Source organism: Squalius cephalus (assembly GCF_949319135.1).
Source record: "Squalius cephalus genome assembly, chromosome: 9".
NCBI lineage: Eukaryota > Metazoa > Chordata > Actinopteri > Cypriniformes > Leuciscidae > Squalius > Squalius cephalus.
In genome coordinates this window covers 28,339,292-28,364,291 of record NC_137130.1, presented here as the reverse complement: position 1 = coordinate 28,364,291, position 25,000 = coordinate 28,339,292, and the positions used below count along the sequence as shown (strand labels likewise).

General features: G+C 43.6%; 2 protein-coding genes and 1 long non-coding RNA gene across 4 annotated transcripts in view; 2 read left to right on the top strand and 1 right to left on the bottom strand.

Moving 5' to 3' along the window:
• Positions 1 to 9,261, top strand: part of LOC307164272 (uncharacterized protein) — an 11,774-nt gene extending 2,513 nt beyond the window's left edge. The window contains exons 4-7 of the mRNA XM_079880887.1: positions 1,739 to 2,800; positions 8,428 to 8,491; positions 8,599 to 8,720; positions 8,938 to 9,261. Of these exons, the coding sequence (XP_079737013.1) occupies positions 1,739 to 2,800; positions 8,428 to 8,491; positions 8,599 to 8,720; positions 8,938 to 8,966 (1,277 nt within the window). The 3' untranslated portion in view covers positions 8,967 to 9,261. The remainder of the gene's footprint in view (positions 1 to 1,738; positions 2,801 to 8,427; positions 8,492 to 8,598; positions 8,721 to 8,937) is intronic.
• Positions 5,520 to 8,421, bottom strand: LOC307164295. Its single transcript, XR_013822248.1, has 2 exons — positions 6,098 to 8,421; positions 5,520 to 5,870 (listed from the first exon to the last, which is right to left on the bottom strand). It is a non-coding gene; the product is annotated as an uncharacterized lncRNA (long non-coding RNA).
• Positions 9,262 to 10,442: 1,181 nt separating the features above from the next.
• The window catches only part of ndufv3 (NADH:ubiquinone oxidoreductase subunit V3), a 15,085-nt gene continuing 527 nt past the window's right edge, over positions 10,443 to 25,000 (top strand). Inside the window, exons 1-3 of one of the 2 annotated variants that reach the window (XM_079880885.1) lie at positions 10,443 to 10,735; positions 11,194 to 11,305; positions 20,828 to 22,054. In XM_079880885.1, coding sequence (XP_079737011.1) covers positions 10,691 to 10,735; positions 11,194 to 11,305; positions 20,828 to 22,054 — 1,384 coding nt within the window. In that variant the 5' untranslated portion in view covers positions 10,443 to 10,690. The remainder of the gene's footprint in view (positions 10,736 to 11,193; positions 11,306 to 20,827; positions 22,055 to 25,000) is intronic. The other variant, XM_079880886.1, reaches the window with a different exon arrangement.

Sequence of the window (25,000 nt, the reverse complement as noted above, 5' to 3'; positions counted from 1 at the left end):
AAACTTACCAATATATTACACTAAAAAAAACACAAATATGACTTTGCAAGGCTGGGATGTTGATTATAATTTAAAGGAAACTCCTGGTCTTTCTCTTGCTTTGTTTTCTCTGTGGGCATTTTTAAAAACAAGTAAAACTGGTCACATGGCGTTCTTGAAGATAACCTATGACCTATGATCCATAAATGTTTCTGTGCTCTATGTTCCTCTGACATTATAAGTGGCAAAGGGCTTAAAAAAAGAGCTTGTTGTGTGTTGCACTGCCATATATTTACATGCTTAGTGCTATATGTGGACATCCTCACTTCCTATATATGTGACCTTGACATTTAGAGGTAAAGAATGCACTGCATGAAAGCCTTCATGAAGCCACTCCCTCTGTTCCTTCAAGAGAATCTGGTGAAGCCAAAAATCCAACAAGTGACTTCTTGTTGGAAAAAAACTGAACAAAACATGTTTTGTAATGAACATTGCACTAATATAAAAAAGCATATTTTTAAAATGTAAAAAAGCATTATAAATAATATTAATACTAATTTATTCATATTTCTTTATCAATATTTAATAATAATGATTATTATGTGCCGTTACTACAATTTGATCAGGTTTAACCACAAATTCCCATATATTGTTTTATTAACAGTTGTCATCTGATTCTGGTTTCCTGACGATACTTTAAATAACGGTAATGTGAGCACATTATGAATAGAGCCTTTTAGCTTCAGTAATTATGTAATAATTATTGAATCTACTGCACTTTAACTTGTGTGTAATGTGAAATTTTCCATTGAAATTATTATTATAAAGATATTGCTATGTTTTATTAAGGGTGCTTTCACACTTGGTTCGATTGCCTGGTCTGAATCTCAGTTCGATTGCTCCCCCCTCACCCTGCCCTCACTGGATTATGTTCACATTATATTATTTGGGTCTGAACCGCTGTGCGATTGCTTCATCAGTGCAGCTGCTGTTTACCCGTGTTGCTTGGTAACGACGACAGAAGGCGGCAAAATGCATAGCGTTGCTCGCCTCACTTTTATATTTTGGTTTTTGAACCTTTGGTTTTGTTTTCAAAATATCAGCACTTGCGTCTGTCTGCCGTGAATGTACTGCAAATGTTCTAAAGAATGTGGTAGTCCATTTCTGCTGAAGGTGAGGAGAAATTAGATATACAGTGAAATGCACACAAACAGTTTTATCGAATCAGTGGTTCACTTCTGCGATTTAGTACGATTGCATTCATATCAGCAACCGTACTGGGGTTCACATGGAATGTACCCCAGACCACCTTATTTATGTGTACTCGCCACTCGGGTACGGTTCGTGGGTGTGCACCCAGGTTCGGAAAACAACATTCACATAATCCAACCCAAATTGATGTCAATCGAACCTGGGTGCGCACCAAAAGTGCTAGTGTGAAAGCACCCTGAAAGGGTGTAAATAAAATACTGAATATTTATTTACAGGCTTTACTGAATGTGAAATATATTTAGGTTACTTTTTTTGTCAAAGGGCCCCTTTTTATTAGCCGTAGTTCAGATTTGACTTGCATCAGTCAGGTTATAAGGTGTTTAAAGCTCCACCACCTCAGTGGATGCTCATCTGCCTTTATTGTTGAAGAAACCGGGTGAGTTATTTTGCTGAATGAATTTAGCGCTCTCCATTCAGCCTGATAATGCATGTGATGAATAAAATTATTACATTTTTTATGTTTACCCTCCTTCCCCCTCCATCCTAGAAAAAGCAGCACCAAAAACATACTTCGATATAGAAAAACTTGTCCAGCACAAATCATTTGTGGAATTCCCGCAGAAGGAAGTTGCAGCTTCAGTTGCTGCTGCCTCTACAGAAACTGCATCTGCTGCTGCCGCTGCACCTGAAACAGTTGTAACTGCCACTGCAGCTCCTGCTGCAGTAGAAGCACAAGCTGAAGCCGCTGCCCCTGCAGCTGAAGCTCCTGTAGTTGAAGCCGCTGCTCCTGCAGCTGAAAAGGTTGTACCTGTAGTTGAAGCCGCTGCTCCTGTAGCTGAAACGATTGTACCTGAAGTTGAAGCCGCTGCCCCTGTAGTTGAAGCCGCTGCCCCTGCAGCTGAAACGGTTGTACCTGTAGTTGAAGCCGCTGCCCCTGCAGCTGAAGCTCCTGTAGTTGAAGCCGGTGCCCCTGCAGCTGAAGCTCCTGTAGTTGAAGCCGCTGCCCCTGCAGCTGAAGCTCCTGTAGTTGAAGCCGCTGCCCCTGCAGCTGAAGCTCCTGTAGTTGAAGCCGCTGCCCCTGCAGCTGAAGCTCCTGTAGTTGAAGCCGCTGCCCCTGCAGCTGAAGCTCCTGTAGTTGTAGCCGCTGCTCCTGCAGCTGAAACGGTTGCACCTGTAGTTGAAGCCGCTGCCCCTGTAGTTGAAGCCGCTGCCCCTGAAGTTGAAGCCGTAGCCCCTGAAGTTGAAGCCGCTGCCCCTGTAGTTGAAGCCGCTGCCCCTGAAGTTGAAGCCGCTGCCCCTGAAGTTGAAGCCGCTGCCCCTGTAGTTGAAGCCGCTGCCCCTGAAGTTGAAGCCGCTGCCCCTGAAGTTGAAGCCGCTGCTCCTGCAGCTGAAGCTCCTGCTGCATTAGCTTCTGAAGCCGCATCTACAAAAGAAGCCCCTGCCCAAGAAGCAATAGCTGAAGTTGTTGAAGCTGTCAGTGAAGTTGTTGCAGAAGCTGCCCCTATTGAGCCGGTTGCAGAGGCAGCTCCTGCTGAAGAGCTAGTTGATTCTGCCCCTGTGATCACAGATGCTACTGAAGTTCCAGCAGAAGTTGTGGAGACGCCTGAGGGTACACACCATATCCCCCTATAACCCCCTTTCATATATTGGGATAAAGCTATTTTTTACAGCAGTTTTTTTTTCTTCTCAATTTTGGTGATGGGCTTTACACATACAGATTTGTAATGTTAATGGTAAAGATGTAATCACAATACAGGTTTTTTACCTTTTTATTACAGTTACAAATACATTACAGTGTGTCATTGCATATGTGTTAGTGCATAACATACATGCAAAAAGCTTTTAGGGGTGAAACGGTTCATAAAACACCTACAGTTCATTATGCATTTAGCATATTTTTGTATACATTACTCACACCTAAGAACGCCTCTGAGAATATAAACAATATATGTGAATTGTAATTGTGATTTACCTTACATAAACAAAATCCTATAGGGTAAGCAAGTCATTGATTTAAATAATTAGATCAAGTACTGGATAATTAAACCTTTGTGGTGTGGTACATGGTGTAGTACTTCATGTGACACTAATACAAGTGTCACAGTCATTAGGAAATTTTTAAATTCTTATTTACTGTACTGAACTGTAAAACTGTGACACCAGAACCCTGATACAATCTGTACCTTTAGAAACCGTTACACCCCTAATGGCAGCAACATCACAGCAGAAACCTAGACTCAAGTTACTCATTCAGGGCTATATTCATTTTCTAAGCTGGGGCAGAGACAGCACACCATTTGTCTTGAAGACTTTTGATGGTGTATTTTAAGTCTATGCCCTGGTTTTCAGTCCATGAACATAGCCAGTCTTCCCATCCGTCATCCGTCTTTACGCATGTATTCATTATATATGTTTGTTTTTAACATTTTGACTCTCCATGTTATGCAGTGCATGTTCTTTATTTTTGCAACTCTTCTACACTCATCTGTTTTAGTCTCTTTCTTTTCTTTCATTTCTGTTTATTCACTTATTCATTGTTAAATGTTTTGACCTCTTGTATCCTGCTCCTGTCTTCCATTGCTTCTCTCGTTGATATCTTTTGTCGTCATTTAGTCCTTGCATTTTAAGTCCTTGTGTTTTTGACCCAGTACTCCTCAAATGTAACTGTATTTACTAGGGCTGTCAATTTAACACATTTTGTACATTTAATTCTTAAAAACTTGTGGAATAATGAATTTAAACATCTCAGGTTATGACTGTAACCCATGTTCCCTGAGAATAGGGAACGAGATACTGTGTCGATGACGCAATGGGGAACGCCCTCCACGTGAACCGGTGTCTGAAAGCTTATCCAATCACGGCAATCGTTATTGACCGGCGACAGCCTATGACGTCACTACTAGTGTGACCCGGAAGTATAAAAGGGGCACCTAGAGAACATGTCATCCACCTACCGTCTGAAGGGACTGTTCAGCAGGCATCCCAGAGGCATGGCAAAAAGAAGCAGTGTCTCGTTCCCTGTTCTCAGGGAACATAGGTTACAATCGTAGCCTGAGACGTTCCCTTTCGAATGGGAACTCGCACTGCATCGATGACGCTATGGGGAACGATATACAAACCCACCATGCTGAGGGGTATGCATGCCAATTATGGCTGTGACAGAAACTTCAGAAATGGCAGTTTCACTGAAATGCCAAAAAACACTCCCCCTTCGGGTCACATACAGGCTGTTAGTGACATTATTCTCTACGACCACTGCCCAAGCAATATGCCTCAAAGAGGCCTCAGAAACAATGAAGGCCTACCAAGGCCACTCAAAAGCTTGGAACCAACAGCTTTCATGGAAGGGGTTCCTTTAAGGGAATATGGCCAGGGAGTCCAAAAGGAGTCCCGTCCAGTCACTTTCTGAGGGGGACTAAAGTCAACCCCATATGCCACCAGTGATACTGGTCTGGTCTAATTTACTGACCTAGTCTTGCCAACAACCTGTCTGTTTCCTAAACAGAGTCTCTCACATTATCTGCCTCTACCTGTGGAGGCATCCGATAGGAAGAACTGCATATAGTGGCAGTAGTAGTCACACACAAACAAAACCATAGAGGCAGGCATCCTGGAGAGTAGAACTCAGCATGGCGCTTTTATAACCGCTTTTATAAATGAGGGGAGTAACTCTACTCAATCCTGGATCTACACAGTGCTTTGAAGTATTGTGAAGGCTGGTCACTCTAAACAAGGAACTCTAATAAGGGGAGCGCCTCCAGCTCTAGTGCTTATCTAACAGGGAGGCCTCGTGAGAGTCTTAGTGTTAGTTTGGTATGTGTATATATATGTATATACAATTTTTATTTTATTTTATTTGGACCAGGCTCTGGGCTAGAATCAGGGAGGCTCTAAGGGAGCCTGCAACATGATGATCAGTTATTGCTAAACATCCAAGCATCCAAGCCGCCTTCAACGAGGCCTGTGAGGGCCTGATTACTTGATAGCTACAGTTGTTTGCAATACTAACCTCAGACATCTTAGGTGTTCTCACAGAAATTCTGTGGGCCTGGTTTTCCTAGTTTGCATTGCCAACAGGCAGTGTACTTAGGAGAAGTGCTGTCGACCCTTTAAACAAGGGGAGTACAATATTACTCTACCTGACTATCGAGGAGGCCTATAGAAAGGCCTGCAGCTTCAATTGTCAAGATCATCAGCCCATGGCAGTGCTTAGGCTCAGCCCCAGCCACAGTGGTGCAGGGTGAATGAACTAAAGCTGTGGGTAGCAAAAACAATCTAATCATGACCCTAACAAGGGGACTACTACCAGCATAACCTTGATAAAAAAATTTTTCTCTGGGTCTATCTTGTGATTACAAGACCGTTTCATTGTTTCTCTGCTAAGCCCAAGGGAAATGGTGGTCTCAGGAGGCCAACAACATTTAACCTTGAGACTTGAAATTTAATTCAAGGAGCCTAGAGAGAAACCAACTTAAGGCCTAGCTGGATGGTTCTAGCTACTATTTCAGCTCTGAAGAGCGGAGGCCTCAGCACACTGCTGCCTACTCTCTCCTTTCAGAGAGAGAAAGGCCTGACAACAGCCAGAAGATAGCCTGCTACCTATGCTGCTATTTATTCTTGCCCTTAACATCCGCTAGCATTTATCGGCAAATGCAAAGTCGGGCCTATGCTAGATGACTCTAGTAGTAAGAGGAGGCCAGTACCAGGGAAACTAGACCTTACAGAAGATGAACTGAAGGGCTCTAGCTCTAAAGAGCCTACACTTAGATACTGAGGGGCTCGGGCGAGGCTGCTTCTAGCAGATCGCCTCCAAAAACTCTTAGCACACATGCCTAAGCCAGATATTGAAGCACACACCTGAATATCATATGTCTGAAGTTCAAAGCTATAGTCTCATTAAAACAACTCTATAAAGTGAGAGGAGACCTGCTATATAAATACAAGATGGCTATCAAGGTGGCCCGACGAGGACCAGCGCTTGGTGTTTTGGTCTATCTGGAGCTTTTTTACAGAGTGGTGGCCTCAGAAGAATAACCCCCAAATTGGAGGAAGCCATCTCACACTAAAACTAATTTTTATCTGTTTGAAGCTTATGTGCACAGTGGCCTCACTAGAGAATTATCTATGAGATAAAGCCAACCTGTACACTACTTGGTGACCACAGATTGGCACTACCTACTACATAAACCTGATGACTCTAACACAAGAGGAGGCCTATGAAAAGGTATGCAAGCCTACCTATAAAGTGGGAACTTCAGGGTCCTATTTCGTAATCCTATTATAAACTTCCTATCAAACACACCCCTTAATACTTTCTAAACAGGGATCCGAGGTCTATTGTTTAACAATCTTTTTAATTAGACCTACCAAGATCATCCTGCTGCTTGTAGAGCAGTGGCCTAAACATTATTCTCAGAAAGGCCTACCAGCCAAAAGCTAGAAAGGGCGCACTCACTACCAAGCCCGACGCCAAACCTTCAGAAGGGTTCCGTATTGAAGGAAAAAATCATCACAGGTCCAGCCTCAGGCCTGATGTAAGAAGTGCCAGGGGTGAAGAAGTGGGGGAGAGAAGAGAGGAGAGGGTGGTTGTTATTCACCCTCAGTGGAAGGGGATCCTTCACTGATGCTGAGAGCGTCTGTGCTGGATCACCTCCCTCAGATCCTTCTTCTTCCTCGAATCGAGAGGCGACGCTGAACCTCTGGCCCTGTCTCCGATCCTCGAACCGGGATGGGCCAGGGCCCCCTGGCTGTCTGGGCGTGGATTCGGATCGCAGCGGAATGCATGATTTAAATGCAGCCGAGCACGCCTTCACCTCTCTGAACTTTTCCACCACTGTCTCAACGGAGGCACTGAAAAGTTCAGATGGCGAAACCTGCGCATCGAGGAGAAAACCCTTTTCAGCTAGGTTCAGCCACAGATGTCTCTCTGTGGCTACCAAACGACCTTTCAATCGAGGCAGCGGTTTGTTTGGTGTCCCGAAGATCTGTGGTACGGCACAGCTCGTCCACTGCATCAGGGGAGAGACCCTGAACCCTGGTCCAAATCCTTCAGCAGGTTGGCTCGGTATGCTTGTAACACAGATATCGTGTGTAAAGCAGCCCCAGCCTGACCCGCCGCCGCGTTTTGCGGCGTGATTGGACGCCGGTTCTCGTGGAGGGTAGTTCCCCATAGCGTCATCGACGCAGTGCAAGTTCCCTTTTATTCCCAAGTTTATTGACTTCTAAAGCCACTTTATTCAATACTTAGTCTTACACAGTGATGTCATTAAAATGTTCATTAATCAGAATATCATGTAATTCAATAAAAATGTTGATTGATGAATTAATTGACAGCCCTATTATTTACAAATAAATATTACATTTTTTCAATCTATGTACCACCCCCCCCCCACCCCACCCCACCCCCCATCGGTAAAGATGAAGCTACATTTGTCATGCTTTCTTAGTGTTAATGGAAAATGTCACTTTGTCAAAATGTTTTCTTTCTTGTTAATGTTAAAGTTACCACAGCGGCACTGATGTCACCACATGTGATGCACTTCTATGCTTTTGACTACTTTGTTTTTTCTTAACAGTACGAGTATGGTAACATGTAAATGTACTTTGACCTTATCTTTCTTTCCCGTTGGCCTCTCCTCACCCAAACGCACTTTCTTTGTCACTGTCTCACTTTTCTTCCCAGGGGGTCGCATGATATCAGTAATCGGTTAATTATCCTCTTATCTTATCCTGTGTACTGTGGTTTAAATGTCAACGTTAAATATGAAATGCCCACTGTTCCTTACCCACTTTCCCAATGTGGTGTATGGTGCATTGAGTGAGATTTGAGTTTGCACTGTTTGCTGGATGTGGAATGGAAGCGACAGTTTATTACCAGATGCAAAATTTAGAATGTACGACAACTGCTTGAATTAATAATCAGTATGTTTGATGGGCATTTATTTATGGTTATTACACAATGGCTCATCACTTATGAAATGAAATGCTTCCTTTTCATTTCAGTAGATGCAACCTCTGTCCTAGTTACTCACCGCCTGACCTTCTCCTTTACTCGGTTTTCTTTAGTTCACTAGATCTAGCCTTCACACCAGGCACTCTTCTCATGCATGAGGGTTAAAGAAGACTGATTTCTTCCTTAATGTACAAGATATCAAGGATTCTGGCATCTATATGCTTGTCTGTAATTTATAGATGATATAAGCATTTATTAATTGATGTGTTTCCTGTGATTGTCAGCTGGATTGGATCCCATTCAGAAACTTTTCCTAGATTCAATTCGTGCATACTCAACAAAAAGCGGGTACATGGTGTTTTACTATCATACTCTCACGTTCGAGTTTGCTGCTCTTATATTGTGTTTAATCTTGCATTATAATTAAGTGTATAATTATTTTCATGTTTTCTCAGTGCCACTGGTCTAGTTGATGCCGGTCCAGAGTATCAGAAGGCTCTTGCTGATGAAATAGGCAAACTGCAGCGGTTGTACGGTGGTGGTGATCTGACTTCCTTCCCAGAATTCAAATTCCATGGTGTGTTAACCTAACATTAAAGCTAATTGCTTAAGAAATTATGTCAGTTTCAACACTCCTTTAGATTGGTTCACACAATGCTATTCCATGATAGTTTGTAGTTGTGGCATTTGTTTTAGGTCTGAAATTTAGTTTTGTTTGATTGTTACTGCATGTGTCCTAAAGTTGAATTTTCTACTGTGCATTTATCTAACATTTTCCCTTTTTGTGTTTACAGAGCCTAAATTTGATGACGTGTCCAAGTAAAGTTCTGTTTTCCTCCCCTGTCCCTCAGTCCAATTTTGTGAAAGAGGTCTTTAAATAACTTGTCTTTCATCTGTGAAAGCTAATATTTTGTGAGATTTTTAATGTTGTGAGACTAAATAGCTATTTTTCAAAAATTATCATGTCAAATGGAAAAAACTACCTATTTCATGGACTATAACGCACATGTGGAAGAGAACATTTCTCAGCTGTAAAATAAATGCTAGTCGCTTTTCGCAATGTTTGTCAGTGAGTTTAAGTATCTGGGGAAAGAGCTGAATAAACTGAGCCAACACTTGTTCAGTCTGGTCTGTTTGTTTTATTTTTTAGAAATGGTTAATAATGTAAAATTGTGTGAAGAGGTATGAAATATGGTATATTTCATCAGAGATCTTGGATTATTAATATAAGTTATGTTACATTTACTGGAAAATGGTAAGTGGAGAAAATGCCATACAAATGGATCTTAAAAAAATTATAGATATGAGTTATGGGGATGGGGGGTTATTTATAAGGTCCAAAACAGTGTATTTTAAGGAGGAATGCAATGGCTGTACTATAAAACGTGACAATTTTGACCTTCACTTAAAATCTAAATCAGTTTTGAACTTTTTTAAATTTGTGAAGAGTAAAGTTTATTCGTTTAAGTGTGAATGCTGTATGACAATATTTAGCAAACAATTTTAAGATGGTATTCTGCACCTATTTGGGTCATTCCTGGGTTTCGGAGGCTTTTGTGTCGTCAGTAAAGATCATTATCGTATCTATATCCATTTGAAAGCTGTCTTAGTTATAAATAACACCATTTGAACTCTAAGCACATTGAAGTTGATTAAAAAAATTATAATTTAACACATTTTACAGCACTATGTTTCCTTTGTCCCTAGGCTTGCGTTTTCCATTTACACTTACTATACCACTTACTAGTTTTTACATTGTTGGGTTTATCAGTAATTCTGTAATGTATAGAGTTTTTCAAGTATTTTACATTCATTTTAACAATTATAGTAATGGATTTTAGCATGTCCCTCAAGTTATTGTCCAATCTGTTATTTTTGTCTACTTTCCCTTCAAATGAAAGTTGGAAAAGCTAAATGACATCATATCATAAAGCAGTCATCACTTCTGGGAAATCAACTTGAGCAAGTGAGTGATATCCTCAATTATTTTAACTGACTGTTTTGACAAATTTATCTTTCCAATTTGATGATATAATCCTCAAGACCTCAACACATCCAATCTGTTTAGGAAAATATATGAAAAAGTTAGTAGGAAAAAAACATTTAAAAAATTACAATTTATAAACCATGAAATTTTTTTTTTTTTATAAACCTTCTATGTTAACTTCTTGTTGCATAGACATGGCGCAGTGGCTGATTTTAGGTCACAATGTCCATTTTAGTGATGTTTTACGTATTGTTTCCTATCAAAATCCAGTTCAGTATTATTGTATTATTGTAACTGGTTGTATGTGAGATCACCCATCCAATTTTTTATATCACTTGTCCACCCTTTTTTTATTTTGTCCATTATTTTGGCACCGAATACCAGGAATGACCCATTTAATGACAGAAGAACGCTAAATATTGTTTGAGATATTAAGTATGAGATACTTTTATTATCACGCTTTTAAAATAAAAAGTAAGTCTTGTTTTGAAGAAATTATCGATGAGGATTGAGTCGTGAATTTCATTTTCCACACGGACAATAATAACAGGAGAACAAAGATGGCGACGTCCCTGCTCAGGTTAGGTCGACTTGGATCTGTCAAGGTAAAATTAGACTAATCTTTCTGATTTTTACGGAGATGATCTAGAGATACTTTGTAAATGTGAAAATGATCACGTGCCTTTCGAATGAGATAAAGACACGATAAAAAGGGACTTATATCCGTTATAACCTCAGTAGTGAAATCAAAAGCTGATGGATAGCTAATAGGCTATAGTCATATCAGTGAAATGTTAAATTAAGTAATATAACAGTAAATATATATATATATATATATATATATATATATATATATATATATATATATATATATATATATATATATATATGGACGGATGGATGAATGGATAGAAATATGTGTGTGTTATATTACTTGATTTAAGATTTCACTATCCATCAGCATTTAATTTCACTATTTAGTGTGTTGTACTTAGTGTACCTAGTGAGTTGCATTAATTGTCTACTGTTTCAGAATAACATGTGTCTCTCTGTGTTCATACAGTGTCTCCTGCGTGAGGGCTGGAGCACACCTAGGGCCCCATTTGTTGCAGCACTGTGCACTAAAGGCGATGTCCCACCCAAAACACCTAAAAAGGCAAAGGCTTCAAGTAAGAGTAAGGGCATGCTTATTTCTTCCATAAATCTATCATCTTAAGTTTGAATCTTGAATTTCCTGTTGTTTCATGCACACATACTATATTATTGGCTAATCCAATCTCACTTACATGTGTCTACAGCATGATTATATGTTTCATCATTATTTGTGCTTAGAGTTGCTGTAAGTGATTAGCTATTTTGTATCTTCTTCCATAATTAGAGCCTGTCCCAATACTCACTCTTGCAGTCTTTACTCCTTACCACTTGTCTACTTGAACTACGCGTTTCCTGTATTACACGTATTCAAGTGGTCATGAAGACTACAAGTGTGCTTAGAACTTTTAATTACCCGATGTGACACACTACATCATAGTGTTGTAAAAATACAAGTAATGTTTTAAAGAGCTTTATTTACATAGTTAGATTTGTATTACTTTGCAGTTTAAAATAAACTTCTAAATGTCTGTTCAGTGGATCCTATATAACAGGATTGAATATATTTGTAATTCTTGTAATTAAGAGATTAAAAGCGGTTGCTAACACATTTCTCAGAACAACTAATATTTCAGTGATATAACAGGGACATTTATGCATGGTAATAAAAAAAAACTTGCAGCACCTTTAAGCGCATGTAGTTCTCTTACGAGAGGTTCTCTCGTATTGCGTAGTTACTACGCTTCGGGAAAGCCTTTCTTTCTCGAGATACTGAAGCCAAAAATTATCCTTAATTTTTATAATCTTGTCAACGCAGTGCGGCAGCCTGCAGACCTAGGGCAGGCTTACTAGCGTGCCCATTGGCTGCCCTGCGGCAACTGCAGCAGCCTACCGCTGAGCCCTTGGCGTGACGTCACGACCAATGAGCGCGCTTGGCGCGCTTAATGCGTCACAGCCCGCGAAAAGGGGTGTGGCTTAGCGTATAAAAGCGGGGCTCGGAGGCTGCTTCTCTGATTTCTGTCTTTTCAGCGAAGCTCTACGCATCGCTGCTCTCTGAGGAAGCCGCCGTCGAAACAAGCGACCAGCACGCCGAGGATCTCAGCCTGAGGACGCCGGCCGCCTTCGCCGCCTTCAGCTTTCCCTGCCTGCTTCGCTATCCGGCGAATATATCCTTTTACTGCTCTGTGTTGTATGTGTTTGTGTGTTCGCCCCGCGACACACTTTGCATCTAAAAGAGCGCGAGGCGTTGTTGCAAATGCCTCGCTCATCCTGTGGCTCGTGCAGAGCCGCGCTCAGCGACGGAGACCGCCACGTGATCTGCGCTCTCTGCCTGGGTTTCGACCACGCAGCCCGCGCCCTTCACGGGCGGCTGCGAACAGTGTGAGGACTTGCCGATGTCGACCCTGCGGGCTCGACTCGCCATGTTTCACGATCCTCCACCTTCTCCGGCTGCCTCTTCCGGGCCGCGTAAGAAAATACGCCGCTCTCAAAGGCTTCCGAGCCGGTGGTTATAGCTGAGCGCTCGCCGGAGCCCCTCCCGCGAGCCTCGCTCTCTCCTTCTCCCCCGCCCTTCACCGACGCGCAGCGGCCGGCCTCTGCCCGCACTGCCGTCGCATCAGGGGGTGAAGCAGACCAGCTGGTTACTCCCCTCTGTCAAGCCGCGCAAACGGCGCCGCTCACAAGGGATGTCAGAACGGACGGTCACGGGCTATAGCTTCCTTTACGTTACAAGGAAGCTACCTCCCCCTCTGTTCGAGCCGCGCAAGGCGCCGCTCACAAGGGATGTCAGAAGTAGACGGTCATGGGCTGGCTTCCTTTACGTTATAAGAAAGCTACCCCGCGCCTCGGTCGCGCGCGTCACTCTCCGGCCACCTCCGTTTCTCACATTTCTCAGTCCCCTCCTAGCTCAGGCGACTAGAAATATCTATATTGCAGTAAACGAGCCTGTTGTTATACACGCACGCCTGCAAACAAACGATGTCACAGCACATAATGACATCTTCCCGCTCTCTCTCCCTTTGTTCGAGCCGCGCAACTGCGCCGTTCTCAAGGGATATCAGAGCGGACGTCACGAGCACCGGCGAAAGGAGGAAGAGAGAGTGATTTCGTCCCGCTTAGGCCGGACTTCCTCCAATCCTCGCATATTTCTCAGTCCCCTCTAAGTTCAGGCGGCTGGAAATACTAATACTGCAGTAAACGAGCCTGTTTTAATACACGCGCGCCTGCAAACAAACGCTCGGTCATATGCTCGCACTGACTGGAAGCTCATGTGTGCCCCTGTGGCTCAGTGGCAGAACATTAGGCTTCCGCACCAGAGACCCGTGTTCGAATCCGGCTCTGGCAGCAGAAAAACTTTTTTCTGCTTGCTTCTCCGAGTTCGCGGCCAGCTTTCTTACATACAGAAAGCAAACCCGCATCTCACGGGATACATATTTCTCAGTCCCCTCTAAGTTCAGGCGGCTGGAAATACTAATACTGCAGTAAACGGGCCTGTCTTAATACACGCGCGCCTGCAAACAAACGCCGAAACGAAACACGACGCTCGGTCATATGCTCGCACTGACCGGAAGCTCATGTGTGCCCCTGTGGCTCAGTGGCAGAACATTAGGCTTCCGCACCAGAGACCCGTGTTTGAATCCGGCTCTGGCAGCAGAAAAACTTTTTTTTCTGCTTGCTTCTCCGAGCTCGCGGCCAGCTTTCTTACATACAGAAAGCAAACCCGCATCTCACGGGATAAATATTTCTCAGTCCCCTCTAAGTTCAGGCGGCTGGAAATACTAATGCTGCAGTAAACGGGCCTGTTTTAATACACGCGCGCCTGCAAACAAACGCCGAAACACGACGCTCGGTCATATGCTCGCACCAACTGGAAGCTCATGTGTGCCCCTGTGGCTCAGTGGCAGAATATTACGCTTCTGCACTGGAGAACCGTGTTCTAATCCGGCTCTGGCGGCAGAAAAATATTTTTTTCTGCTGGCTTCTCCGAGCTCGCGGCCAGCTTTCTTACATAAAGAAAGCGAACCCGCATCTCACAGGATGGTGCTTGAGTATTTATGAGCGTCTAAACATATGAGCCATCAAAGCATTTGATCTATAACGCCGATGGTGTTACAAGTGTAGAAAATGTGCCCACTCCCATGTGCTCACTGCTACACACAAAACACGGTCTCCCCGGTAACGCTCACAGAGCGCACTCTCATAAAGCGGACACATGCCGCTTGAGTACTAAGTGTAGTAAATGTGCCCACAACTCTGTGCTCACACCTAGCTGCTGCCCGCTCTATCACACAGTTACCCCGGGTTGCAGATCCTCTAAAGCTCACAAACATTCCGGCTCTGGCCGAAGGTGTCATAAGTGTAGAAAATGTGCCCACTCCCATGTGCTCACTGCTTCACACAAACATGGTCCCCATGGTAACGCGCATAGAGCGCTCTCTCATAAAGCGGACACAAGCCGCTCGAGTACTAAGTGTAGTAAATGTGCCCACAACTTTGTGCTCACACCTACCCGCTGCTCGCTCTGCCATTCAGTTACCTCGGGTCGCACACCCTCTAAGCTCCCAAACACTGGCCGTGTCATAAGTGTAAACTCTGCGCCCGCTCACGTGCACGCGCACTCACTTTTAGACATTACAATCCCCACGCCGCTTTCGCGCCAGGGGTGTTTGTCAGCAAATCGCGCTCCATCCTCTGGGACCGAGCTACCGAACGCTGTACAGCCGGCCAATACTGTTTACCAGCCCCCGTGTTCGAGCACCAGCGGCGCGCACGCCGCTCCATCCTCTCTGATACAGGTTCCCCAATCCCGCGCAGTGCGGCGATCTGAACCCAGAGACCATTCGACCCCTAGCTATGCATGCGGAAGCATGGGAAGCTATTCAGGGCGCGTCAGAATGGGTGCTGAGTACTATAAAACACGGCTATTCGCTTCAATTCGCTCGTCGCCCTCCGCGCTTTCTAGCACAGACGGAGACGAAAGTGAGTTCAGAAGCTGCGCACCTGCTTCAAGCTGAAATAGCGAAGCTGCTGCGCAAAAGGGCTATAGAACAGGTTCATCCTTCTCTGAGCGAGTCGAGCTTTTACAGCCGCTACTTCCTCGTACCCAAGAAGGACGGAGCGTTAAGACCTATTTTAGATCTGAGACATCTGAACAAAGCCCTCATGAGACGGCCGTTCAAAATGATCACAACCAGAAAAATCCTCGCGCAGATTCGCCCAGGAGACTGGTTTATCTCTCTCGATCTAAAAGACGCATATTTTCAGATCCAGATAACTCCCCGTCACAGGCCATTCTTGAGATTCGCCTTCAACGGTCGAGTATATCAGTACACAATCCTGCCCTTCGGCCTGTCTTTGGCACCCCGTACATTACGAAATGCATGGACACGGCTCTCGCTCCCCTGAGAAAACAGGGAATGCGAATACTGAATTATCTGGACGATTGGCTTATTCTAGCGCTGTCAGAGACGGAACTTGTGTCTCACAGAACAGCGCTTCTTAGCCATCTGGAGGATCTGGGTCTCTCGGTCACTGGACCAAGAGCTCGCTATCGCCCCGTCAGTCAATTTCCTTCTTGGAATAGAACTGGACTCGGTGGCTATGACGGCCAGACTGTCGGAGCAGCGCGCGCGCCGCATCCGCCTCCTCGCCGCATCCCTCCAAATAGGCAGCCGGGTTCCGCTGAGGACATTCCAGCGTATCCTGGGGCATATTGCCTCAGCTGCAGCAGCGCTCCAGCTGGGCTTACTGCGCATGCGCCCGCTTCAACGCTGGCTGAAAGCGCGCGTGCCCCACCGAGCCTGGGCGGCCGGCGGCTTGCGAGTCAAAGTGAATCAGAGCTGCATTTCAGCCCTGCAGCCCTGGCTGGCAGCCGAATGGTATCACACAGGAGTGACTATGGGAGTGATTTCACACCGGAAAGTTGTCTCGACCGACGCTTCCAACCTAGGTTGGGGAGCGCTCTTCGAAGGCAGACCGGTCTATGGCCGCTGGTCAGACCAGGAGAATCTCCTACACATAATCTGTCTAGAGATGCTCGCGGTCGAGAAAGCGCTCAAACACTTCCTCCCATTCCTCCACGGTCACCATGTTCTAGTCCGCACGGACAATACATCGGTAGTGGCCTATGTGAATCGCCAGGGCGGTGTCAGATCAAAGACGCTCTGCACCCTGGCGGAACGCCTCCTCGTGTGGGCTCAGCACTCTGCGCTCGCTGAGAGCCGCGCATGTGCCTGGCCACCTGAACGAGGGCCCCGACAGACTGTCCAGGGACAACGTTCCCCCTGGGGAGTGGTCTCTACACCCCCAAACAGTCCAGTCACTGTGGCGCCGTTTCGGCAAAGCGAAAGTCGACCTTTTTGCGTCAAAAGACAACGCTCATTGCCCAGAGTTCTTCTCGAAGAACGAGGACGCGCTGGCCCAGACCTGGCCCAGCGGCCCGCTGTATGCTTTTCCCCCGGTCTCTCTGCTGCCTCAGGTCATCAAGAGAATCAGGGAAGCGTGCCACACAGTGCTCCTCTTAGCCCCATACTGGGAGAACCAAGCTTGGTTCCCGGATCTAATACAGCTGGCAGACTCAGCCCCCTGGCCGATACCGGTGAAGAGAGACCTTCTCTCTCTAGCCCGCGGCTCGATATGGCATCCCCATCCAGAGCGCTGTCTCTGCATGCGTGGAGCCTCAACGATTACACGCTGATCTGCCAGACGGGGTCATGAACACGATCATACAATCTAGAGCCCCCTCTACGAGGCGGCTCTACATGTCGAAATGGTCAGTGTTTAACAGATGGTGCACTGCTAAGGGGCTCGATCCACAGACATGTGGGGTATCGCGAGTACTGTGTTTCCTTCAAGAGTTACTGGACGCGGGCAGGTCCCCCTCCACGCTCAAAGTCTATGTCACGGCCATTTCAGCGCTCTCTGTTCAGAGCTGGGCCGCGCATTAGGAAGGAACGAGTTCGTCATCCGCTTCCTTAGAGGAGCCAGGAGGATGAACCCCCCGCGACCCCCCTCGGTTCCTATGTGGGATCTTTCACTGGTCTTGGAGGCCCTGAAAGCGCATCCCTTCGAACCCTTGGAAACTGTGGATATGAAATACCTCACGCTCAAAACCGTTTTTCTGATAGCACTGTCTTCAGTCAAACGAGTGGTGGAACAGCTCTTTGTTTCGTTTGGCGGGCGCACCAAGGGTCTCGCCGCCTCGAAACACAGCCTGTCCAGATGGATAGTGGACGCTATTGCTGCTGCTTATGCGTCTAAAGACCTGCAGTGCCCATTGGGCATTCAAGCTCACTCCACCAGAGGCATGGCCTCGTCGTGGGCGTGGTCCAGCGGGATTCCCATTCATGACATTTGTGCAGCGGCAGGCTGGGCCTCCCCCTCCACATTTGTTAGGTTTTACAACCTGGATGTTCCCGCCTTGCAGGCGAAAGTGTTATCAGTCTAAGTCTCGCGTATGCCAGCCCACTATCTGTGCGCGGGCTACGTTGTGTGATTTAGCTCTACTGGTTGAGCTGCACTATACAGGGAATTGTCAGTTCGGACCGGCCGTGCCGCTCCTAACCCCCTAGTGTGTGCTTATGTACGGCGCTAGCCCTCTGTGGGCCGCCCGGCTCTCTGCTATCACGTTCCCCGGGCTCTCCCTGGGACTCATTCAGTGGATGCTGGGCGCGCACGGCGTTGACAAGGGTGTTCCCGTAGCGTAGTAGCTACGCAATACGAGAGAACCTCTCGTAAGAGAACGTTTCGGTTACTAACGTAACCTCTGTTCTCTCTAGAAGAGGGAACGAGTATTGCGTAGCCCGCCGTGCTCGCGCCACGAGCTCATTCGCTTCATGCGACAGAAACCAGAGAAGCAGCCTCCGAGCCCCGCTTTTATACGTTAAGCCACACCCCTTTTCGCGGGCTGTGACGCATTAAGCGCGCCAAGCGCGCTCATTGGTCGTGACGTCACGCCAAGGGCTCAGCGGTAGGCTGCTGCAGTTGCCGCAGGGCAGCCAATGGGCACGCTAGTAAGCCTGCCCTAGGTCTGCAGGCTGCCGCACTGCGTTGACAAGATTATAAAAATTAAGGATAATTTTTGGCTTCAGTATCTCGAGAAAGAAAGGCTTTCCCGAAGCGTAGTAACTACGCAATACTCGTTCCCTCTTCTAGAGAGAACAGAGGTTACGTTAGTAACCGAAACGTTTTCATGTTCATTGCTGTGGAAGAAATTCAAAAGAACCATTTACTTTTGGCTGAACAGTTTGAGGACATACAATTGGAAGCCCATGTAGTAATACTATGTCTGCATGATTATCATTGGTCAAGGGATTCCTCAATTTTTTTATATCGAAGGTGACATTATTTCAATTTGTAGTACTTTTACATGGCAAAATAATGGTTTTACTGACATTTTTTGGGGCAGGAAATATTGAAGGGCTTGTCCTGCGTTGTTTTTTTTGTTTTGTTTTTTTACATCACAGCCATAAGCCACGATTTGCTGCTAGTCAGTTACAGCAGGTATTTATGATTTAGGGAAGGGAACATTCTCATTCAAGAGAGCATTGTATCAGGCATGCAGAATTTGGATATGCCCTTGAAGATGATGTATCAGTATATTTCATGGAACAGAATTATTTGTGTGTATTAGATGTGTATATTTGGTAAAAGATTTGTCATGTTTTAGTAGTGCACTATGTACAGTCCTACCATTCAAATGTTTGGGGTCAGTAAGATAAACATGTTTTTGACAAGAGTATCTTATGCTCACCAAAACTACATTTATTTGATTAAAAATACAGTGTGAAATTGTGAAAGATTCTTGCAATTATATTTAATATATTTAAAAACGTAATTTATTCCTGTGATCAAAGCTGAATTTTCATCATCATTACTCCAGTCTTCAGTGTCACGTGATCTTTCAGAAATCATTCAAATATGCTGATTTTTCAATGATCAATGTTGGTACAAACAGTAGTGCTGCTTAATATTTTTATAGAAATACATTTTATTCTTTGAATAAAAAGTAAAAAAAAAAAAAAAAAAACGCATTTATTTGAAATGAAGGGTGCTACGATCAGGATTCTGGGGCCGATCACAGAAATAAATAATACTACATGATAAATAGAAAGGCTTTCTATTCATCATGTGGTGGTGTTTATTTATTTTGCTATTCTTAATGTATATTGCGTATTAAAATTAAGAGATGAGAAAGTATCATGAATCGACAATTCTATATTTATTGGCAAGTAATGTGCAACATGTTCCATTCCGTCTTTTAGAGGTGACTAGGAACAGCTTAGAGCTTACAGAGATACAGAAGTATATGAAAGACATATGAAAGTTATATGAAAGATATAACAGAAAGTACTCAAATGTAAAACAACACTGCATTGTCTTCACTGTATAAATTAAATCTAGATTAATCCTACTAAATCTACTAAAGAGCAGTGAGTAATTTTCCCCTTGTCTTTTGTTGTTTGATTAACATTAATGACAGACAGCAGCAGGTTTGTTAGGCTGCTGTCACTTTAAGAGCTAATGCTCGTAAACTCATGCAATTTAGCTCCCGGCTGTTTATGTTCACTTAAGTCAGAAACAACTGTGTTTAAGCAAATAATCACCAAGCTGGGCGTTTTAACATATTTCTGTGTGTATTTGACTGTTTATGCGTGAACCCGAAGCCCAAAGTTCACTTTGCTTGTCTCGGAGGACGCACACAGAAAGGCACTTGGAGAACATCTTTCGCGGCTCAATGCAGTTTCACTAACTCTTTATCAGCAAGCACATCCTGCACAGTAGACTGCATTTTATGACAATCACTGATTTAGCGGATTTGGACGTTAAGTTTGGGCTTTTTGGGAGAAACGAAAGCCGCTGTTGAGGAAAGAATCGCACACAGCTCTTGCTGGTGAATGTAGTGAAGCAATTTTAGCTGTGCTTAGAAAAACTGTCTCGCGTGTTTTGCGTTATCTGATCGGTCTTTATAGAGACAATCGGCGCCCAATTGATCAGAGCACTCTTAATAGAAATCTTTTGTAACATTTATAAATGTCTTTTCTATCCCCTTCTATCAATTTAATAAATCATTACTACTGTATAAAAGTACTCATTTATTAAAAAAAAAAAAAAAAAAAATCTTACGACCCCAAACTTTGAAAGGTAGAGTGAGTAGATGGCCTCAAAAATTACAGACATGGGCTTAAAGGCACACAACTTCAATTTTGATTTCATGTGGTCTTTAACTTAAATTATTGCTCTAGTATGTGAATGCTCATTAGCTGAACCACCCTGAAAAATGAGCCTCAGTTTGCATTTTGGTAAAACTTTATTGGTGATTTGAACTATTTTATTTAAGCTTACCAAACAGACTTTGGTCTTTCCACATTCAAATAGAGCTGTAGTTGCATGCCTATTGTCCAGATAGAGAATAGTTACCCTGGGATGTGTTACCAAGATGGCTGCTGAGCGTTCTGACTTTCCTTAAAAGGCACTTTGATAGGGTGTGTAAGGTTTTCTTATGGTGTTTGCTGGGTTTAATAGTTGCGTTGAACTGGAGGTTTTCTCAAATGTAATAAACTACAAAAACGATCTTATATATTTTATCCCATTTACCGTTTCCTCAGCCATAGAGGCCGATGAGCGGGCCTCTCTTCTAGCCTACAAGCCCGCAGTTGCCTTCCCCTCTAAGCTGTCTGCCGCAGGATTTCTTCTCAAAGACGTAGCTTTAGGTAAGTCTGAAACTGCTGAGGCGGTTTCCACAGCCGCTGCAAATGAGACGACAGCTGACAGTCCTGTTGCTGAAACGGCAGCGGCTGACATTGCTGTAGAAGAGGCAAAGATCACGGAAGTCCCACCTACTAATGAAGCCACTGCAGAAATTGGAGGAAGTAAGACCTCGGATGTTAAGGCAGAAGTACAGAAAGATCAAGACGATACCTCTTCCTCATCCTCCAGTGATTCTGATTCAGATTCTGATTCTGATGATGAGAAACCAAAGACTGAAACACCAGTGCAGTCTGGAGAGAAAGCAGCAGAAGAGAAGAAAGCTCCTGGTCTGACAACTGAAGAAGTGGGTGTTCCAGATAAAGAAGCAAACCCTGAAACTACGCCATTTGGAGAAGCTCAAGAAAGTGCTGAAACTGTGACTAAAGCAACACCAGAAGAGGTTCCTGCACCAAGTGCTAAGCCAGTTGGATCAGTGGAGACCCTTATTGATCCTGCCCCTGTAATATCCTCCACGTCTGGAGCAGTTCCTGAAGTTTCCAGTGAAGCAGTTCCTGAAGTTTCCAGTGAAGCAGTTCCTGAAGTTTCCAGTGAAGCAGTTCCTGAAGTTTCCAGTGAAGCAGTTCCTGAAGTTTCCAGTGAAGCAGTTCCTGAAGTTTCCAGTGAAGCAGTTCCTGAAGTTTCCAGTGAAGCAGTTCCTGAAGTTTCCAGTGAAGCAGTTCCTGAAGTTTCCAGTGAATCCATTACAGTTGCCACTTCTGACAATATAGTGGACTCTGCAACAGAAATTAAAACGGCTCCTACGGAGGAGATTGCGGTTGAAAAGGAACCAGAAATGAAAGTTGAAGAGGAACCAGAAATGAAAGTTGAAGAGACTATCAAAGTTTCTGCAGAAGTTCTCCCAGAAGTCACTACAGAAGCCAGGTCTGAAGTTGTAGCTGACACCGCTGTTGACGCTGGTCCTGAAGTATCTTCCGAGGCTCCTGGAGATGTTCCTGCACCCAAAGCTGAGGCAGGAGCGCTGAACGCTGAAGGAACCCCTTCAGAAGAGCTGGTGGACCCTGCACCTGTGACCGCTGATGCTGTCGAGGCTCTGGCTGAGACGGACGTTGTGGAAACACCTGAGGGTACACCACACATCCTTACTCAGTTTCTTTCTCTGGATCCGTCACATCACAGAAACACATTTCTCTTACCTTTTTTCCAACACTAATATCTTTACATGGCTTTAGTGGGACTGCTGTTACTAAGGCTTTTGCTCAAATGGCTTCGCAACTTTTGATCTTCATTGTGCATTTGCTTTTTTAATTAGTTATTTTGTTAACATTTGCATGACATTGCATGACTTCTTTAGCATTTATTATTTCTACCTAAACAATGTTCCCTAGGTTGAGGTTTGAAGTGGCATCTATTTATAATTCACTACTCGCTATTCCTCTGTCTGCATTATTAAAGTGTAATTAGCCATTTAACTCATTTCAAAATAGTCCTGCAGATCTTCTAGAGCGTAATTAACTGAACATGTTTACCAAAATTTCTATATGTGCTATAGTCACTTTAATGAAGCTGTGCTTTCATCAAGTCTAACTCTAAGGAGCCGTTCACACATACAGCAGTAAATATCTATCTATCTATCTATCTATCTATCTATCTATCTATCTATCTATCTATCTATCTATCTATCTATCTATCTATCTATCTATCTATCTATCTATCTATCTATCTATCTATCTATCTATCTATCTGTCTGTCTGTCTATCTTACATCTGTCTATCATTCTATCTGTCTGTCTGTCTGTCTGTCTATCATTCTATCTATCTATCTATCTATCTGTCTGTCTGTCTGTCTGTCTGTCTGTCTGTCTGTCTGTCTGTCTGTCTGTCTGTCTGTCTGTCTGTCTGTCTGTCTATCTATCTATCTATCTATCTATCTATCTATCTATCTATCTATCTATCTATCTATCTATCTATCTATCTATCTATCTATCTATCTATCTATCTATCTATCTATCTATCTGTCTGTCTGTCTGTCTGTCTGTCTGTCTGTCTGTCTGTCTGTCTGTCTGTCTGTCTTACATCTGTCTATCATTCTATCTATCTATCTGTCTGTCTGTCTGTCTATCATTCTATCTATCTATCTATCTATCTATCTGTCTATCTGTCTGTCTGTCTGTCTATCATTCTATCATTCTATCTATCTATCTATCTGTCTATCTGTCTGTCTGTCTGTCTGTCTGTCTATCATTCTATCTATCATTCTATCTATCATTCTATCTATCATTCTATCTATCATTCTATCTATCTGTCTATCTGTCTATCATTCTGTCTGTCTGTCTATCATTCTATCTATCTGTCTGTCTGTCTATCTGTCTGTCTATCAGTCTATCTATCCATCCGTCCGTCCGTCCGTCCGTCCGTCCGTCCATCCATCCATCCATCCGTCCGTCTGTACAATCGTTCATGTTAAGATACATTATCCATTTGATCAGTTTTTCTAAAGATATGACTCTTCAGTAACTGTAGGAACACCTGCTTGAACCAACAGTAACACCAGTGATAAACGTGCTGTGTGTGTGTGTGTGAACACTCTGTAAGGACACTGGAGGGGTAGAATGATTGTGGCTCACTCACTCTTTTGCTGTCATTTTTCGCATTAAAAATTTGCTAGGCACCTCGGCTCAATTAACAAATCAATTTTTAATTTTAAAAAGTACCTAATAATCCACATGATCATCAACACCTTATTTACTTATTGTGTCCACTGGCACGGATTGACAGGAGCTGTATGGAAGTTTTTAATGCGTTCTCTATGGAAACTGAGGCTCACGTGGGGGATTGTGGGTTGGATATTAAAGCTTGTGCTTCTGGTAAATTCAGTATTTAATTCAAATTGTTACATTTGTAATACAGTTTTCACACTTTCATTGTGAAAGGACTGTGGCTGGGATAATGAATGTTTATTAAATTGAAATCACATGTATCCCTTGGGCATTCAGAAGTAAAGTTAACATTCATAGAGCATAATATTGATGACCACACTGCTGTATATTACCAAAGCAGAGTATATGCACTATATAAGCTGTAGCGTTTTGAGTGCTGTTGGACCGGTTTCTTCCGCACCAGTGGACATGTAGGGTAAAGCCAACTTTACACAGTTTTACACTTTTCTTAATTGTTTACCCATCCTTGCTTTTGTGTGCCCCTCTATTGTTTTATAGTCATCGTATGGGCAATGTAAAGCGCTATTTTCACTCTTTCACTCTTCCTGTCCCCGCATGAATGAACATCTCCACTCCCAGATCTGATGTATATTTTGTGCTTAATGTACACATTTTCTTGTTTTGTGAATTGAATATTGTTTATGTGATCATGTTATGCTAAAGATAATATTGATGCTTTTTAGCACGTGAAGACTGAACACATTGTAATAATTCGTTCCCTTGATTTAATTCAATCAAATCGAGGGAACAAATTAGTTCAACATGGCCACGATTTACTAAAACGAGAATTATTTCTTAATTCGTGGCCACTATATATATATTTTTGTCTGCATGTCATGTGCGGTGCTCCATAAATTACAAATAAGTGCATATGTTGAGAGTCATGAATGTGGGATGTTTCATTTATGAGTTTGTGCAGTTATGCTTTAGATTGGATGTTATAATTGTGTTTGTATAATATTGATGTTTATGGCAGAACTGAGCACGATAACAGAGTAATGTGGAAAGATCCTCTCTTTATAAGCATCTGGTTTACTGTTCTTGTTGTTAAAGTTCGATTTAGCTGTAGTGTGAAATGGAAAATTACAAAGTAATTAAGGTTATTGTGAGGGAAACTGTCAGACGTCTGAAAGGCTGGAGGCTCCTCACACCTTTTTGTGTAAAGGACCACCTGGGGATTGGAAGTGATTACTGTAACACCATGAAAGGTGTGACGATTCCTCTCAGAAATGCGTTTGGAGAGTGACTAAGGGATTCACAGGAAGCCTCTTCCTTGGTTCTTTTAGATGTAATTCATTCTATGATAATTTAGTTCAAATCTTTATTTAGCATGTAGTTTCATTTTTACTTTGAT